We start from the raw sequence: 18,210 nt of genomic DNA on the forward strand, positions 1-18,210 counted from the left end.
TTACATACACTTATGTTGGAGTCATTAAATCTCATTTTTCAACCACTCCACAAATTTCTTGTTAGCAAACTATAGTTTTGTTTAGTTGGTTAGGACATCTACTTTGTGCATGACACAAAAAAAAATCCAGAAAATGATGTGATGTCCTTTAGAAGCTTCTGATAGGCTTATTGTCATCATTTGAGTCAATTGGAGGTGTACCTGTGGATGTATTTCAATGCCTACCTTCAAACTCAGTGTCTCTTTGCTTGACATCATGGGAAAATCAAAAGAAATCAGCCAAGACCTCAGCAAAATAATGGTAGACCTCCACAAGTCTGGTTCATCATTGGGAGCAATTTCCAAACGCCTGAAGGTACCACGTTCATCTGTACAAACAATAGTACGCAAGTATAAACACCACAGGACAACGCAGCCGTCATACCGCTCAGGAAGGAGACGTGTTCTTTCTCCTAGAGATTAACGTACTTTAGTGCGAAAAGTGCAAATCAATCCCAGAACAACAGCAAAGGACCTTATGAAAATGCTGGAGGAAACGGGTCCAAAAGTATCTACATCCACAGTAAAACGAGTCCTATATCGACATAGCCTGAAAGGCCACTCAGCAAGGAAGAAGTCACTGCTCCAAAACAGCCATTAAAAAAGCCAGACTACGGTTTGCAACTGCACATGGGGACAAAGATCGTACTTTTTGGAGATAAGTCCTCTAATCTGATGAAACAAAAATAGAACTGTTTGGTCATCCTGACCATCATTATGTTTGGAGGAAAAAGGGAGAGGCTTGCAGGCCGAAGAACATCATCCCAACCGTGAATCACGGGGTTGCAGCATCATGTTGTGGTGGTGCTTTGCTGCAGGAGGGACTGGTGCACTTCACAAAGTAGATGGCATCATGAGGCAGGAAAATTATGTTGATATATTGAAGCAACATCTCAAGACATCAGCCAAGATGTAAAAGCTTGGTTGCAAATGGATCTTCCAAATGGACAATGACCCCAAGCATACTTGAAAAGTTGTGGTAAAATGGCTTAAGGACAACAAAGTCAAGGTATTGGAGTGGCCATCACAAAGCCCTGATCTCAATCTTATAGACAATTTGTGGGCAGAATAGAAAACGTGTGTGCGAGTAAGGAGGCCTACACACCTGACTCGGTTACACCAGCTCTGTCAGGAGGAATGGACCAAAATTCACCCAACTTATTGTGGGAAGCTTGTGGAAGGCTACCGTAAACGTTTGACCCAAGTTAAACAATTTAGAGGCAATGCTACCAAATACTAATTGAGTGTATGTTAACTTCTGACCCACTGGGAATGTGATGATAGAAATAAAAGCTGAAATAAATCATTCTCTCTACTATTATTCTGACATTTCATATTCTTAAAATAAAGTGGTGATCCTAACTGACCTAAGATAGGGAATTTGTACAAAGATGAATTGTCAGGAATTGTGGAAAAACTTATTTTAAATGTATTTGGCTAAGGTGTATGTAAACTTCCGACTTCAACTGTATATTTTAAGAATATCATGGAATATAATTGAACATTTTCATTTCTCTTAGAAGAAAAAACTTAGTGTAACAACAGTTTTAGTAAGTAATACTGACGAGTAGGGTGTGTGCGTGCAGGACAGAGCAATTCTTACACTATTGTTCTAAATTCAATCACCTTCTTCATCCTCATCATTCAGTTAATTGAAATTGCAAGTCGTGCTTAATTATCAGTTTCTATTTGGTTTATGTCACCCATTAATTGTCAGTTAGAGACACATTAGCGCCTTGGGATCCAAAAGCACAATCAGTGCTCTAACTCCCCATTGCGCTGACCTGGAGAAATGAAGTAGTGACGCAGGGTACCGTACTAATCCACAAATTACCTCTATGTCCCACAGCATAATCTGAAATCTTTTAGTTGAGCAACCACTTTAGAGGCAACCCAAGAGCTGTACACTGTGCTAACCTCATGCTACTTGGCCCACTTTGTGTGTGTTGTTTGTGTGCGTTTACATTTTGTGTGTGTGCATGCGTGTGTGGACTGTCAGCCTAACAAGCCCCTCAGCACAATCAAAGCAACTGACTCATTAGCTCGAGGTTATGTAAGGATCGTTATATAATTAAAATACGGAAAGCAAGAGATGTTGGGGACCAAGATGTCACAGGACTGATACTGTATCTTGACTGTGCTAATTTGTGTTTTTTTTATATATCAAGATCGCAAATATCATGTTACCAAGAAATGTCTAATCTAAAGTAATCAGTTTACTTCATAAAAATGCTTCAGTACTTAATAGTTCATTTATGGCATTACTAATCTTGGGATGTATTGAATGCAGAGAATGTCTTGAATATTAAATATACTGAATCATTGAAGACGCATTTTTGTTCTGTTTCTTCTTTTGCTTCTTTTTTCCATTAGAATTCAAATACTTTCGCCGAGGTCACATGACAATGAATGTGTCACCTGACACGCAGTTGGATGTGGTTGCTGCTCACTGCCATGGTCTCCAGAGGGCAACACAGATCCTGAAGATGATATCTATGTATAACAGGGTTGTGGTCAGTAGTATTTAGTGAATTCTGGAAGTAAACTGAAATTCAATAATTGAAAAAAAGCATCTGTTTTCAAGAATTCTCAATAAACAAAAAAAAAATGTTGTTTTCCATTATTTTATTTTAAATTCAAATCACTTCAAGAATTGACTTCAATTCAAATTGACCCCAACCTTGATCTATACAGTATGACCCGATTTCCAAATCAAACATCCTTTAGCTTTACTTTTTTTTTGCTCTCCAATCAACATGTTCCCTCCTTCTGTTCTTTGACTGATGAATGGTGTTCATTGATCATTGATTTCCCAAAAAGTATTCCTTATTTGTATATACTATAAGTTACTGTATCAAACACGTCTCATATACAGTATGTGTGTATATATATATGTATTGTACGGCATTTTTATTTTATTTCCTTCAATGTCAACGATCATGAATCCTAGCCAACAGCGTAAACGTGTATAATGTGTTTTCTATCATGGCTGTTTATTACTTTTTATGTGCTTGCTTGTGAAAGTGCAATCCAAGCTGTATCTTGTCAGAGCCAATATGTATGGGCCTACTTCTGTCTAGATTTTACCAACCAGACCTGAGAGAATGAAGAGCCAAAGATCATTGCCATTTTATATAGGCTTTGGTAGTTTTCAGAGAAATCCATGAATGAATTGTGTCCCTCTTACGATTAGCTCGAAATACATGGGCATTTAGGTGTGCAGCTATGCGACTGTGTGTGCATATGCGCATGGAGCCGTAAAAGTGTGTCCGTGTGTGTGTGCTTGATAAACCTTTGAACATAATTTTCTCTTGTGGATTGAAGGATGTTGCTTAGGGCTTGCCAGACAATCAACAACCATAATATGACCACGGTCAGGCAACAGAGCCAGTGCGGAAATAATATGGAAATAAAGAGATGTTTTTTCATTTCTCGGGTTTCATTCCTCCTATTTTATTGTGTTGCAAAAGCATGGATCTATACTGTTTGTTGATATGTCAGATACCTGTTAAGCACAATATGGAGTATTGCTTTAAACTCAAGAGGCCAGCAATGATATTCATAGTTGATGTATGACCAGACTTCAGTTTCCCAAATGCATTATGGGTAAAGTTATTTTTATACCACCACAATTTGATGAAAACCCCTGTTATATGTTAATCTCCAAGATGACATTTTTACACTGTTGTACTGTACGTTGCTGTACTGTTTACCGTGTACTGTCTGAATGGTATGTCGTACTGTATGACCCCTAACAGTCTCAGACCGTCATCTGAAAATAGAGGGTTCTACTATTCATGTGCAGTTAGAAAAGGTTTCTATACATGTACAATGTGATGGCATGGTTTTTATACTTTTAACATCTCATTATTTACTTTGTCTTAGTTTTTATAGAAAATGTAGGGGGCATTTGAATGATTCTGGAGATGTTGTTCACTATCAACCATTTCGTTACTTAAAAAATATGTAAATATATTAATTATAATATATAATATAAAATGTATAATATTAAAGTTGGATTTGTGTATTGTTTTGATCTTATATATAGTTTCTGAGTGTTAGTTTTTTCGCTTGTACAGATTTCGTTACTTTTATAACTCTTTTGTTTTGATATTGTCCCATTATACCAGATCTTTGTTTATTGATCTCATCACTATGAGTAACATTAACCCAGCAGCAGCTGCAGGACCTCTTACACTGTAGAAAATGAAAAAATAACTAAACTGCGAGAAAGTTGCGGTGTAAATGTATTTGAATGAAATCAAAATAAATAGGTTTGACTCAAGCATGTCTGTTTTGAAGTTTCATTTCAAAACCTGATACTATATATCCATTTTCAGAAATGTTTTTAAATTGACATGAATTAACAACACATCTTGTGAAAGAGATAGAGCTCAGCTTTTTTCATCTTAACATGACATGGGCTAGTGAAAAGACAGATATAATTTTGTTTCAAACATATTGCAAGGTCATTTTATTTTAGAGAGACAAATAACCATGCTTTGTGGCAAAATGCTAATAATCCACTTCAAACAACAAAACTCCAATAGAAAAAGTATCATGATTGGGATTTAAACAGTTGCATGTAAGAAAGTATCGATACCTAAATGATTAAAAAATATTAAAATAATCAATTTCTTTCAACTTTATTGTGCAAAATAGCCTATATCACATTGCCAATTTATTGTATCCAGAGAGCAAACAGTGTATACAATGTGTTTTTTTTTTTTGAACATTTAAGCAACTTTTGAAACAAATTCAGCAGGTTTTACAGGTTTTATCATTAGGATAAATTAAGGACAGCTTCTTGAGTTTCATTATACAGTGCCTTCAAAAAGTATTCACACCACTTGACTTTTTCCACATTATGTTGTGTTACAGCCTGAATTTAAAATGGATTAAATTGAATTATTTTTTACTGGCCTACACATAATATCACATAATGTCAAAGTGGAATTATGTTTTTAGACATTTTTATGAATTAACACAACATTTAAAGCTGAAATTTCTCAATAAGTCAATACGTATTGAACCCTTTTATTATGGCAAGCCTAAATAAGTTCAGGAGTAAAAATGTGCTTAACAAGTCACAATAAGTTGCATGGAAATAAGTGTTTAACATGATTTTTGAATGACTACCTCATCTCTGTAACCCACACATACAATTAGCTTAGTCAAGCAACGAATTTCAAACTCAGATTTTCAATGCCTCCCAAAGAAGTGCACCTATTGGTAGATGGGTAAAAAAATTGTAAAAAAAATAAGAGACATTGAATATTCCTTTTAGAATGGTGAAGTTATTAATTATACTTTGGATGGTGTATCAATACACCCAGTCACTACAAAGATACAGGCGTATCTTTCCCAACTCAGTTGCCAGAGAGGAAGGAAACCACTCTTATATTTTACCATGAGGCCAATGGTGACTTTAACAGTTACACAATTGAAGGGCTGTAATAGAAAACTGAGGATGGATCAACAACATTGTAGTTACTCCACAATACTAACCTAAATGACAGAGTGAAAAGAAGGAAGCATGTACAGAATAAACATTTTCCAAAACATGTATCCTGTTTGCAATAAGCCACTAAAGTAAACCTACAAAAAAATTGCCAAAGAAATGTACTTTATGTCCTGAATGGGGCAAATCGAACACAACACACCACTGTTTAAGGGCACAGAGTGAGACCCAGATGCAGACACGGGAGGCAGATGGTTCAAGTCTCTGATATTTATTAGTATCCAAGGGGCAGGCAAGAGAATGGTCGTGGACCGGCAAAAAGATCATAACTTGATCTTAAAAGAGTCTTGGAAGTACAGAGTGGCAGGCAGGCTCAAGGTCAGGGCAGGCAGAATGATCAGGCAGGCGGGTTCAGAGTCAGGGCAGGCAAGGGTCAAAACCGGGAGGACTAGAAAAAGAGAAGAAAAAGCAGGAGCACGGGAAAACCACACTGGTTGACTTGACTTGACAAGACGAACTGGCACAGAGAGATAGGAAACACAGGGATAAATACACCTGGGAAAATAAGTGACACCTGGAGGGGTGGAGAAAATCACAAGGACAGGTGAAACAGATCAGGGCGTGACACACTGAGTACCACTCTTCATATTTTTAAACGTGGTGTTGGCGGCATCATGTTATGGGTTTGCTTGTCATCGGCAAGGACTAGGGAGTTTTTTTTAGGATAAAAAGAAACAGAAAGGAAAAGGAAAACTTAGTTCAGTCTGTTTTCCAACATACACTGGAAGACATTCACCTTTCAGCAGGACAATAACCTAAGACACAAGGCCAAATATACCCTGGAGTTGCTTACCAAGACAACATGGAATGTTCCTGAGTGGCCTAGTTACAGTTCTGACTTTAATCAATTCTAAAATATATGGCAAGACTTGAAAATGGCTGTCTAGCAATGATCAACACCCAACTTGACAGAGCTTGAAGAATATCTAAATAATAATGTGCAAATATTGTACAATCCAGGTGTGCAAAGCTCTTAAAGATTTACCCAGAAAGACACACAGCTGTAATCGCTGCCAAAGGTGATGCTAACATGTATTGACTCAGGGGATTGAATACTTACAGTATGTAATGAAGATATATTAGTGTTTTATTTTTCATACATTTTTATAATTTTTCTTTCATGTTGATAATACAGAGTATTTTGTGTAGATCGTTGACAAAAAAATGACAATTAAACCCATTTCAATCCCACCAAAATGTGGGAAAGGTCAAGGGGTACTTGAATACTTTCTGAAGGCACTGTACACTTTAGGGAAGGATTTAAGGAGTAATAAGGACATTGAAAGTCGGTTGCAATGAATTTGCTTGTCAAGGATGGATTGATTCTTATTGTCAGAGTGACACAGCCAGCTGTTTGCCTCCGTATGTTTGCAGTTTTTCCCGTTGCTGGATCTTGGCTCTCTCCTTTTCATGAGCATGTTTAGAAAGTTGACTTTTTCGGCCAACGGGAACAGATATGACAGGATCCACATTGTCGAAGGGACCCATAATAATCCAAAGGTCCATGACACTCAAGAGCTCAAAGCTAACGTAACGCTAGGTAGCCAGTGCGTGAACAGCAGATAGTTGTCTATCACCGCATCTGGCTGACTTAAGCTTGCCGTATACTTCCCAATTGAAACAGTTTGCGCATATATTATGACGAAATGTTGACGTTTTTATTTGCTTCTGCAGGTTTTTTTTGTGCTGTTTTTGCACACAACATTTTTTTTCGGCTGACAAGTCGAAGTCTACACCCCTTCCTTGGTTATTGGTCAACAGTGCTAATCTTAGTAGGAGTGGGAACATGAAGTGTTTGGTGTCGACGACTGGTTTTCATGCACATTTTTTCACTAGAGGAATAATACACCAAATATCTTAGCTAGATGTAAAATTGCGTAACTAAGACCTTGGCAAAAACATCTAAATGATTGATAGATTTCTTGATTTATCTTAGATTAATTTGGACTATTTTGAGGAAGTGTTTCTGCTTATGTTGTTGCTGAAAAAGTCTTGAATGAGTAGCTGTGTCCAAACTTTTGACTGGTACTGTATATGTTATTATTTATTTTTTACCTTTATTGGCATGGCTCTGAACTCCCAAACTATGAGGGCAGGTATAAATGCCTCAGTGCATGGACAGCATTCTTCTTCTGAAACATTTCCAGTTGAGTGCATTAGTGAAGGTACAAACATTCCAACAACTCATGGTCATGCTCGCAGTAACACCGTTAGGCCTGCTGTCTTTAAAGCGACCACTACAAGTTTGGTTTAATGACTTCTGCTTGGACCCCAAGCGGGTTAGAAACACCAAAATATGGGTGACAAGGGCGTGCTACTCTACTCTGCAGCCGGAGAGGAAGAGAACCAGGTGTCCTCCTCAGATCAATTCCGGGAAGGCGGGAAGTGGTGACCACCGACGCTTCACTAACAGACTGGGAGAGAGGTGCCCCCACTGGAGGAAAGAGCACATCAACTTGCTAGAACTTCAGACACTTTACCTTTGCCCTAAATCACTTTTTGCCGGTTCTCAAACATGTCCTGATACAATCAGACAACATAATGACAGTGTTCCACATCAACCATCATCAAGGGGGAACGAGGTCTGTACAGTCCCTACAGGTCTCTCCCAGGCAAGGTGAATGATGTGGTGGACTTCTTGTCGAGACAGAAACTGCCCCCAAGGGAATGGAGACTTCACCCACAAGTAGTAAAGATGATATAGCAGCGGTTTGGAACAGCACATGTGGACCTGTTCACCTCAGAGCAAACATCCCACTGGGCATGGACGCCTTAGCCCACACATGGCCGGAGGGCCTACTGTATGCTTTCCCTCTGCCCCCCCTCTAATTTTAGAAACACTGTATAGGGTCTCTTAGGCAAAGCACAGGATGCTGCTTGTATCACCCAGATAGCCATTGAGACCCCCCAGTCTTCTGTAGGGAGAGCCATGGCAGCTCCCTCACATACAGGACCTGCTCTCACAGTTGGATGGCAGGAAATGGCACCCCAGCCCAGACCAACTACAGCTATGGGTGTGGCATCTGAAGAGCCAGACCCTCTACTGATCAGCTGTGATCCTGCTATTTTCCAGATGTTACAAAACGCCAAAGCCCAGTCGACCAGGATGATGTATGATGGTTCTGGAAGCTATTTACCAAATGGTGCTCTACCGGGGGGGACGAACTGATGTACTGCTCTGTACCTGTTATATTGAGTTTCCTTCAGAAACTATTGAACTCAGTGCCTCCCGAGTGGCTCAGTGGTCTAAGGCATTGCTACAAACCAGGGTTTGATCCCGGGCTGTGTCACAACCGGCCGTGATCAGGAGACTCATAGGGCGGCACACAGTTGGCCCAGCATCGTCCGTTTTAGGGGAGGTTTTGGCCGGGGGGGCTTTACTTGGCTCATCGCACACTAGCAACTCCTTGTGGCGGGCCGGGCGCCTGCAGGCTGACCTCGGTCATCAGTTGAACGGTGTTTCCTCTGACATATTGGTGCGGCTGGGTTAAGCGGGCAGGTGTTAAGAAGCGTGGTTTGGTGGGTCATGTTTCAGAGGACGCATGACTCAACCTTTGTCTCCCAAGCTCGTTGGTCGAGGTGCAGCGATGAGCCAAAATCGAAATTGAGGAGAAAAAATATTTTTTTACATGCACAAAATATTGTACTCTACCTTGAAGGTGAATGCCTCAGCCATATCGGCTAACCATTTACATATCAATGGAAAATCAGCAGGGGCCCACTACATCATCTGCCAATTCTTCCAAGGTGTTCGCTGGCTGCATCTCCCCAGGGCTGTCCGTGCTACATCTTGGGAGCTGCCACTAGTAATGGAGGCTTTGATGAAACTTCCATTTGAGCAAACAGAGGTGCTAGACATAAAATGGTTCTCTCTGAAAACGACTTTCCTCTTAGCAAAACATGTGAGTGAGCTCCATACAGTCTATATGAGCCCTCTCTGCCTATGATGGAAGGCCTTTATGGCCCAATCCAGTCTTTTTGCTTAAGGTTTTACTTTTTTATTTTACCTTTATTTAACTAGACAAGTTTATCACCATTTCACATCAATCTAGACATCGAACTGGCGGCCTACTGCCCCTCTCCTTTCCAGAATGTGGAGGACGAGCGAGCAAATCTCCCGTGTCCAGTCAGTTCCCTCAAACGCTATATGCAAGCATCGGAGCACTACAGGAAATCAGACCAGCTGTTTCTGAGCTAGGAAGTCAAAAGTCCTTGCATTGTCCAAGCAGAGGCTTTCACACCGGGTTGTGGATGTCATCACTCAGGCCTACGAGGGTGTAGGGCTCCCTGTCCCAGAAGGTGTGATATGTCACTCGACCAGAAATGTCGCCACATCCTGGGCTGCACAGAGAGCCGTCCCCATGAATAACATATGCGCAGCTGCTACCTTGTCATTGCCCTGCATGTTGTCATGACTGTCATGTGAGGATCACAATGGGTCAGATCAGCTTGGCAATGATTGACAATAACCAGACCTTCTCTCACCCACAGAAAAGGGGAAGAGGGAACTGGGCCGGTTCGACAGTTCACAGTTCACAAGGGGGGGGTCTTTCTCCGCCTTCAGTATCTTTGTTTCACAGACAGTTTTCCCTCTTAAACTCTAACACGGTCGAAAGTGGATATTGGATCAGTATTTCTAACATAAGAATGTGGGGAATGGTCAGTGGGGAGTTACACTACCGGTCAAAAGTTTTAGAACACCTACTCATTCAAGGGTTTGTCTTTATTTTGACTATTTTCTACATTGTAGAATAATAGTGAAGATATCAAAACTATAAAATAACACATATGGAATCATGTAGTAATCAAAAAGTGTTAAACAAATCAAAACATATTTCATATTTGAGATTCTTCAATGACAGTTTTGCACACTCATGCCATTCTCTCAACCATCTTCACCTGGAATGCTTTTCCAACAGTCTTGAAGGAATTCCCACATATGCTGAGCACTTGTTGGCTGCTTTTCCTTCACTCTGCGGTCCAACTCAACCCAAACCATCTCAATTTTGTTGAGGTCGGGGATTGTGGAGGCCAGGTCATCTGATGCAGCACTCCATCACTCTCCTTCTTGGTAAAATAGCCCTTACACAACCTGGAGGTGTGTTGGGTCATTGTCCTGTTGAAAAACAAATGATAATCCTACTAAGCGCAAACCAGATGAGATGGCCTATTGCTGCAGAATGCTGTGGTAACCATGTTGGTTAAGTGTGCCTTGAATTCTAAATAAATCACAGACAGTGTCGTGTCTTTGGCTATGCCAGATTAAGTGATATGACATGCTATTCTATAAAATAATTTCTCTGTAATTAACATTACCTGATTAAGCTAATCAGGTAAATGTAATTAACCAGAAAGTCGGGCCACCACGAAATAATGTTTATAGAGCTGTTATCTTCCGAATGAATTGTTAAAGCCTGGTAATCTTTTACCTCAATAGCAGTCAATATTTAATCGTCACCTTATTTAGTCTCATCTGAAAGTTGTAAATTCTTGGTTATCTTCTTAATACAGAATCTTATGCATTCTAAATAACCACCCATTTGGAAAAGGAAAATGCAATAAATATTTACTCTGAGCTGCGCTTTGATCGGTTGGTCATAGATGGAAGGTCTTGTTGTCATTTGAAGAATTTCTGGTGGTAGAACGGGTACTTGATAGTATCGTCGTTGTGTGGTAGAATATTCTGGCTGGTATAGTCGAAATTCATCCTTTTGTCGTGTGGATTGTCATCTTCATGTTGAAATTCAATGCTAATTTCCTTAGGTTCTTGTCATTAAACCAGAGCTCACGCTGAGGTAGTCTTAGTTCTGTAGGTGACCTTGTCCCGTTTAATGCGGGGATCGCAAGTCCTCACGTCCTTGGAACAGGAAGTTGAATTTTCGTCAACGGGTTTATATATTGGTAAAAGAAGGGCGTGTTTCATAGTTTACAACCAAAGTCTGTTCACTTGGGCGGAGTCTCTGAGTGAGCAGATTTTCTCTATGACAAACCGTTCTCTCATTTAAAAAGCTAAAATTACATTTAATCTTTTCACAAATAGTTTCAATTTAAATTGCACAACAATTCCATGTGAATATGACAACTAGAATGTATCGACTTTCCAAGATACAGTTTATGTCGTCCTATCATCAGTAATAATGTTTCAGACGCCAACTGATCTGACATCATATTCTCTAAGTACCAATGCATATTTTCAGCTGTTTGGATTACCGAAACATGGTTTCTTTCCCCCACCTTTTGATGTTCCCAGACTCTCTATGTTAACAAAGGGCTTTTCAAGAGTCAACTCTATAGAGTAGAGAGAGAGAAATGGGGGGGGGGGGTAGGATGTATTTATGGGGGTCATAAACCTCCCCCAACAGGCCAAGAAGAGAAGAATGAAAGGAACTCCTAAAATTGACACCGGTTAATTTGAATTGCATTCCAGGTGACTGCCTCATGAAGCTGGTTGAGAGATAGCCAAGAGTGTGCAAAGCTGCCATGAAGGCAAGGGGTGGCTATTTGAAGAATCTCAAATATATTTTTATTTGTTTAACACTTTTGGTTACTACATGATTCCACCGCGTGGGAGGGCGTGGGGGCACGTCCTCCCATGCTGTCATGTCCTCCCACGCTGTCACGTCAGCAGCGTGGAGCGCCAGGGATATAATCCATAATTTCAACCGTACTGACGGTCTTCCAGGTATTCGCAGAACCACAGTTACATTCGTTACTTCCGTTATGGACTTGAGGCTCCTGTAAGACGCACTCGAACTCATCCTACTGTCCAAGTGCTAAGAAAACAGAAACGCACCACCTCTATTGCGTATGCAGACAAATTGATCCACCGCATGATCCACCGCATCCACCAACCAGATCTGCCTTGTTGTTCATAAAACTCCACAGATCCCCCCCCCCCCCCCTCTTGTGCAGTGGAACCCTGAAAGATACGGTGCTGGCCTTTCAGCACCATGACTTTATAATCGCTTAAAATAACCCTGATCGAGTTATGTTGCCTACGCCTAATAATCCTACTCATCACTTATTATTATAGAAGGTTGTCACTTCTCATAATGGTGCTCGTTTAGTAGTTAGATCAAAGCTGAATCAATGTCTCGATGAGTTTTGTGTGCAGGTTGGTGGCTGATTCCTTGATCTATACCAATTATCCTTCCCGCCGTCTTCATCAAGTGCTGAAGCTTGATTTGGTCTTGCACTCGCATGTTTCCGAACACGCATATCCGACCAAAGGACGGCACATTCTGCAGGACAGATTTATAGAACATTTGAAAGATATGCAATGTCTTTATCTTTACAAAGGCACAGTCATTGAATATTGTCTATTTCGATTCCCAGTTACTTATTTGTGGTCACTCGATCAACTGATTCCCCATTGATCTTCGTAAGGGGTAGTGGCGTTTTTTCCCTTCTGAAATCAAGTTCCATCTCTTTTGTTTTGTTGACGTTTATGTCCTTTTTTTGTAAAAACCTTGAAGATAGGCTTGGTCTGGGTGGAGAAAACCCACAACAGCGGTGTCATCTGTACATTTAAAAAATGCTTGTGCTGCGTCAGAGGCTTGACAATTGTTTGTGTACAGTGTGTACAGTCTCAGTAAAAGTACGCAACCTCGAGGGGCTCCTGTTTTCACCATTCTAGATGTAGAGAAGCTGAGTTAAAATCAAATCAAATTTTATTTGTCACATGCGCCAAATACAACAAGTGTAGACGTTACCGTTTAAAAAATACACTGATCAAAAAAATAAAGGGAACACTTAAACAACACAATGTAACTCCAAGTCAATCACACTTCTGTGAAATCAAGCTGTCCACTTAGGAAGCAACACTGATTGGCAATACATTTCACATGCTGTTGTGCAAATGGAATAGACAACAGATGGAAATTATAGGCAATTAGCAAGACACCCCCAATAAAGGAGTGGTTCTGCAGGTGGTGACCACAGACCACTTCTCAGTTCCTATGCTTCCTGGCTGATGTTTTGGTCACTTTTGAATGTTGGCGGTGCTTTCACTCTAGTGGTAGCATGAGACGGAGTCTACAACCCACACAAGTGGCTCAAGTAGTGCAGCTCATCCAGGATGGCACATCAATGCGAGCTGTGGCAAAAAGGTTTGCTGTGTCTGTCAGCGTAGTGTCAGAGCATGGAGGCACTACCAGGAGACAGGCCAGTACACCAGGAGACGTGGAGGAGGCCGTAGGAGGGAAACAACCCAGCAGCAGGACCGCTACATCTGCCTTTGTGCAAGGAGGAGCAGGAGGAGCACTGCCAGAGCCCTGCAAAATGACCTCCAGCAGGCCACAAATGTGCAGGTGTCTGCTCAAACGGTCAGAAACAGACTCCATGAGGGTGGTATATGAGGGCCAGACGTCCACATGTGGGGGTTGTGCATACAGCCCAACACTGTGCAGGACGTTTGGTATTTGCCAGAGAACACCAAGATTGGCAAATCCGCCACTGGCGCCCTGTGCTCTTCACAGATGAAAGCAGGTTCACACTGAGCTGCTTTCATCACTGCTTTCATCTGTGAAGAGCACAGGGCGCCAGTGGCGGATTTGCCAATCTTGGTGTTCTCTGGCAAATACCAAACGTCCTGCACAGCATCCTCCAGCATGACCGGTTTGGCGGTGGGTCAGTCATGGTGTGGGTGGCATTCTTTGGGGGGCCGCACAGCCCTCCATGTTCTCGCCAGAGGTAGCCTGACTGCCATTAGGTACCGAGATGAGATCCTCAGACCCCTTGTGAGACCATATGCTGGTGCGGTTGGCCCTGGATCATCCTAATGCAAGACAATGCTAGACCTCATGTGGCTGGAGTGTGTTAGCAGTTCCTGCAAGAGGAAGGCATTGATGCTATGGACTGGCCCGCCCGTTCCCCAGATGAGCACATCTGGGACATCATGTCTTGGATGCTTTAGTCCAGGTCTGGGAGGAGATCCCTCAGGAGACCATCCACCACCTCATCAGGAGCATGCCCAGGCGTTGTAGGGAGGTCATACAGGCATGTGGAGGCCACACACAATACTGAGCCTCATTTTGACTTGTTTTAAGGACGTTACATCACAGTTGGATCAGCCTGTAGTGTGGTTTTCCACTTTAATTTTGAGTGTGACTCCAAATCCAGACCTCCATGGGTTGATAAATTTGATTTCCTTTGATACTTTTTGTGTGATTTTGTTGTCAGCACATTCAACTATGTAAAGAAAAAAGTATTTAATAAGAATATTTCATTCATTCAGATCTAGGATGTGTTATTTCAGTGTTCCCTTTATTTTTTTGAGCAGTGTATATTTCACTGTTATTTAACTAGGTAGGCTAGTTGAGAACAAGTTCTCATTTGCACCTGCGACCTAGGCAAGTCAGTTAAGAACAAATTGTTATTTTCAATGACGGCTTAGGAACAGTGGGTTAACTGCCTGTTCAGGGGCAGAACGACAGATGTACAGTGCCTTGCGAAAGTATTCGGCCCCCTTGAACTTTGCGACCTTTTGCCACATTTCAGGCTTCAAACATAAAGATATAAAACTGTATTTTTTTGTGAAGAATCAACAACAAGTGGGACACAATCATGAAGTGGAACGACATTTATTGGATATTTCAAACTTTTTTAACAAATCAAAAACTGAAAAATTGGGCGTGCAAAATTATTCAGCCCCCTTAAGTTAATACTTTGTAGCGCCACCTTTTGCTGCGATTACAGCTGTAAGTCGCTTGGGGTATGTCTCTATCAGTTTTGCACATCGAGAGACTGACATTTTTTCACATTCCTCCTTGCAAAACAGCTCGAGCTCAGTGAGGTTGGATGGAGAGCATTTGTGAACAGCAGTTTTCAGTTCTTTCCACAGATTCTCGATTGGATTCAGGTCTGGACTTTGACTTGGCCATTCTAACACCTGGATATGTTTATTTTTGAACCATTCCATTGTAGATTTTGCTTTATGTTTTGGATCATTGTCTTGTTGGAAGACAAATCTCCGTCCCAGTCTCAGGTCTTTTGCAGACTCCATCAGGTTTTCTTCCAGAATGGTCCTGTATTTGGCTCCATCCATCTTCCCATCAATTTTAACCATCTTCCCTGTCCCTGCTGAAGAAAAGCAGGCCCAAACCATGATGCTGCCACCACCATGTTTGACAGTGGGGATGGTGTGTTCAGCTGTGTTGCTTTTACGCCAAACATAACGTTTTGCATTGTTGCCAAAAAGTTACATTTTGGTTTCATCTGACCAGAGCACCTTCTTCCACATGTTTGGTGTGTCTCCCAGGTGGCTTGTGGCAAACTTTAAACGACACTTTTTTATGGATATCTTTAAGAAATGGCTTTCTTCTTGCCACTCTTCCATAAAGGCCAGATTTGTGCAATATACGACTGATTGTTGTCCTATGGACAGAGTCTCCCACCTCAGCTGTAGATCTCTGCAGTTCATCCAGAGTGATCATGGGCCTCTTGGCTGCATCTCTGATCAGTCTTCTCCTTGTATGAGCTGAAAGTTTAGAGGGACGGACAGGTCTTGGTAGATTTGCAGTGGTCTGATACTGATACTATACTCCTTCCATTTCAATATTATCGCTTGCACAGTGCTCCTTGGGATGTTTAAAGCTTGGGAAATCTTGTTGTATCCAAATCCGGCTTTAAACTTCTTCACAACAGTATCTCGGACCTGCCTGGTGTGTTCCTTGTTCTTCATGATGCTCTCTGTGCTTTTAACGGACCTCTGAGACTATCACAGTGCAGGTGCATTTATACAGAGACTTGATTACACACAGGTGGATTGTATTTATCATCATTAGTCATTTAGGTCAAAATTGGATCATTCAGAGATCCTCACTGAACTTCTGGAGAGAGTTTGCTGCACTGAAAGTAAAGGGGCTGAATAATTTTGCACGCCCAATTTTTCAGTTTTTGATTTGTTAAAAAAGTTTGAAATATCCAATAAATGTCGTTCCACTTCATGATTGTGTCCCACTTGTTGTTGATTCTTCACAAAAAAATACAGTTTTATATCTTTATGTTTGAAGCCTGAAATGTGGCAAAAGGTCGCAAAGTTCAAGGGGGCCGAATACTTTCGCAAGGCACTGTACCTTGTCAGCTCGGGGTTTTGAACATGAAACCTTTCGGTTACTAGTCCAACGCTCTAACCACTAGGCTACCCATATGAAAGTTGGTGGTTCCTTTTAACATGAGACTTCAATTTTCCAAGGTAAGAGGTTTTAGGTTGTAGTTAATATAGTATTTATAGGACTATTTCTCTCTATACCATTTGTATTCCATATACCTTTGACTATTGGATGTTCTTATAGGCACTATAGTATTGCCAGTGTAACAGTATAGCTTCCGTCCCTCTCCTCGCCCCTACCTGGGCTCGGACCAGGAACACATCGACAACAGCCACACTCGAAGCAGCGTTACCCATCGCTCCACATAAGCCACGGCCCTTGCAGCGCAAGGGGAATAACTACTCCAAATCTAAAAGCGAGTGACGTTTGAAACGGTATTAGCGCACACCCAGCTAACTAGCTAGCCATTTCACATTGGTTACACCAGCCATTAGGCTGATAGGCTTGAAGTCATAAACAGCCCTGTGATTGTGAAGAGCTGATGGCAAAAGCACGAAAGTGCTGTTTGAATGAATGATTACGGGCCTGCTGCTGCTCAGTCACACTGCTCTATCAAATCAGACTTAATTATAACATAATAACACACAGAAATACGAGCCTTTGGTCATTAATATGGTCGAATCCGGAAACTATCATTTTGAAAACAAAACGTTTATTATTTTAGTGAAATACGGAACCGTTCTGTATTTTATCTAATGGGTTTCATCCCTTACTCTAAATATTCTTGTTACATTGCACAACCTTCAATGTTATGTCACAATTACGTAACATTCTGGCAAATTAGTTCGCAATGAGCCAGGCAGCCCAAACTGTTGCATATACCCTGACTCTGCGTGCAATGAACGCAAGAGAAATGACACAATTTCACCTGGTTAATATTACCTGCTAAACTGGATAAGTAGTTATAACTAGTGATTATGATTGATTGTTTTTTATAAGATAAGTCTAATTTTAGCTAGCAATTTACCTTGGCTTCTACTGCATTCGCGTAACAGGCAGGCTCCCCGTGGAGTGCAATGGTTAGAGCGTTGGACTAGTTAACTGTACGGTTGCAAGATTGGATCCCCTGAGCTGACAAGGTGAAAATCTGTCATTCTGCCCCTGAACAAGGCAGTTAACCCACCGTTCCAAGGCCTTAATTGAAAATAAGAATGTGTTCTTAACTGACTTGCCTGGTCAGATAAAGGTATAATCGGCCATTCCGATTAATCGGTCGACCTCTACTTAATTCCCTCACAAAACAGTCATTCAAGAAGCTCCAAAGGCATATTCCCATGAAACTGATTGAGATCAAATGATTGGCATGCAGATGTGGACATTTCGCCGGTAAAACGTGAAGAATTTAAATTCACAATTGACAGTGTTGATGGTCTATTTTGAAATAAGGTATGCCTTAACTTGGTCTTTGAGAGTTTTATAAATTGAAAATGGCATACTGTAGGCAGACGTTGTAATTGGAAGGTGCATTTTATCTACAATGAAATTCAAACCTCACCATGTTTAGATACCACAGTATCTCTACTTGCACATCCATCTTTT

At 41.1% G+C, this 18,210-nt stretch overlaps 1 protein-coding gene across 1 annotated transcript in view; it reads left to right on the forward strand.

Annotated features, from left to right (window-relative positions):
• LOC139386898 (phospholipid phosphatase-related protein type 5-like) overlaps positions 1–2,571 on the forward strand; it is a 70,482-nt gene extending 67,911 nt beyond the window's left edge. Inside the window, exon 6 of the mRNA XM_071132770.1 lies at positions 2,413–2,571. Within this exon, the coding sequence (XP_070988871.1) occupies positions 2,413–2,442 (30 nt within the window). The 3' untranslated portion in view covers positions 2,443–2,571. The remainder of the gene's footprint in view (positions 1–2,412) is intronic.
• The last annotated feature ends 15,639 nt before the right edge of the window (positions 2,572–18,210 follow it).

This window comes from Oncorhynchus clarkii, chromosome 28 (assembly GCF_045791955.1).
Source record: "Oncorhynchus clarkii lewisi isolate Uvic-CL-2024 chromosome 28, UVic_Ocla_1.0, whole genome shotgun sequence".
Lineage (NCBI taxonomy): Eukaryota > Metazoa > Chordata > Actinopteri > Salmoniformes > Salmonidae > Oncorhynchus > Oncorhynchus clarkii.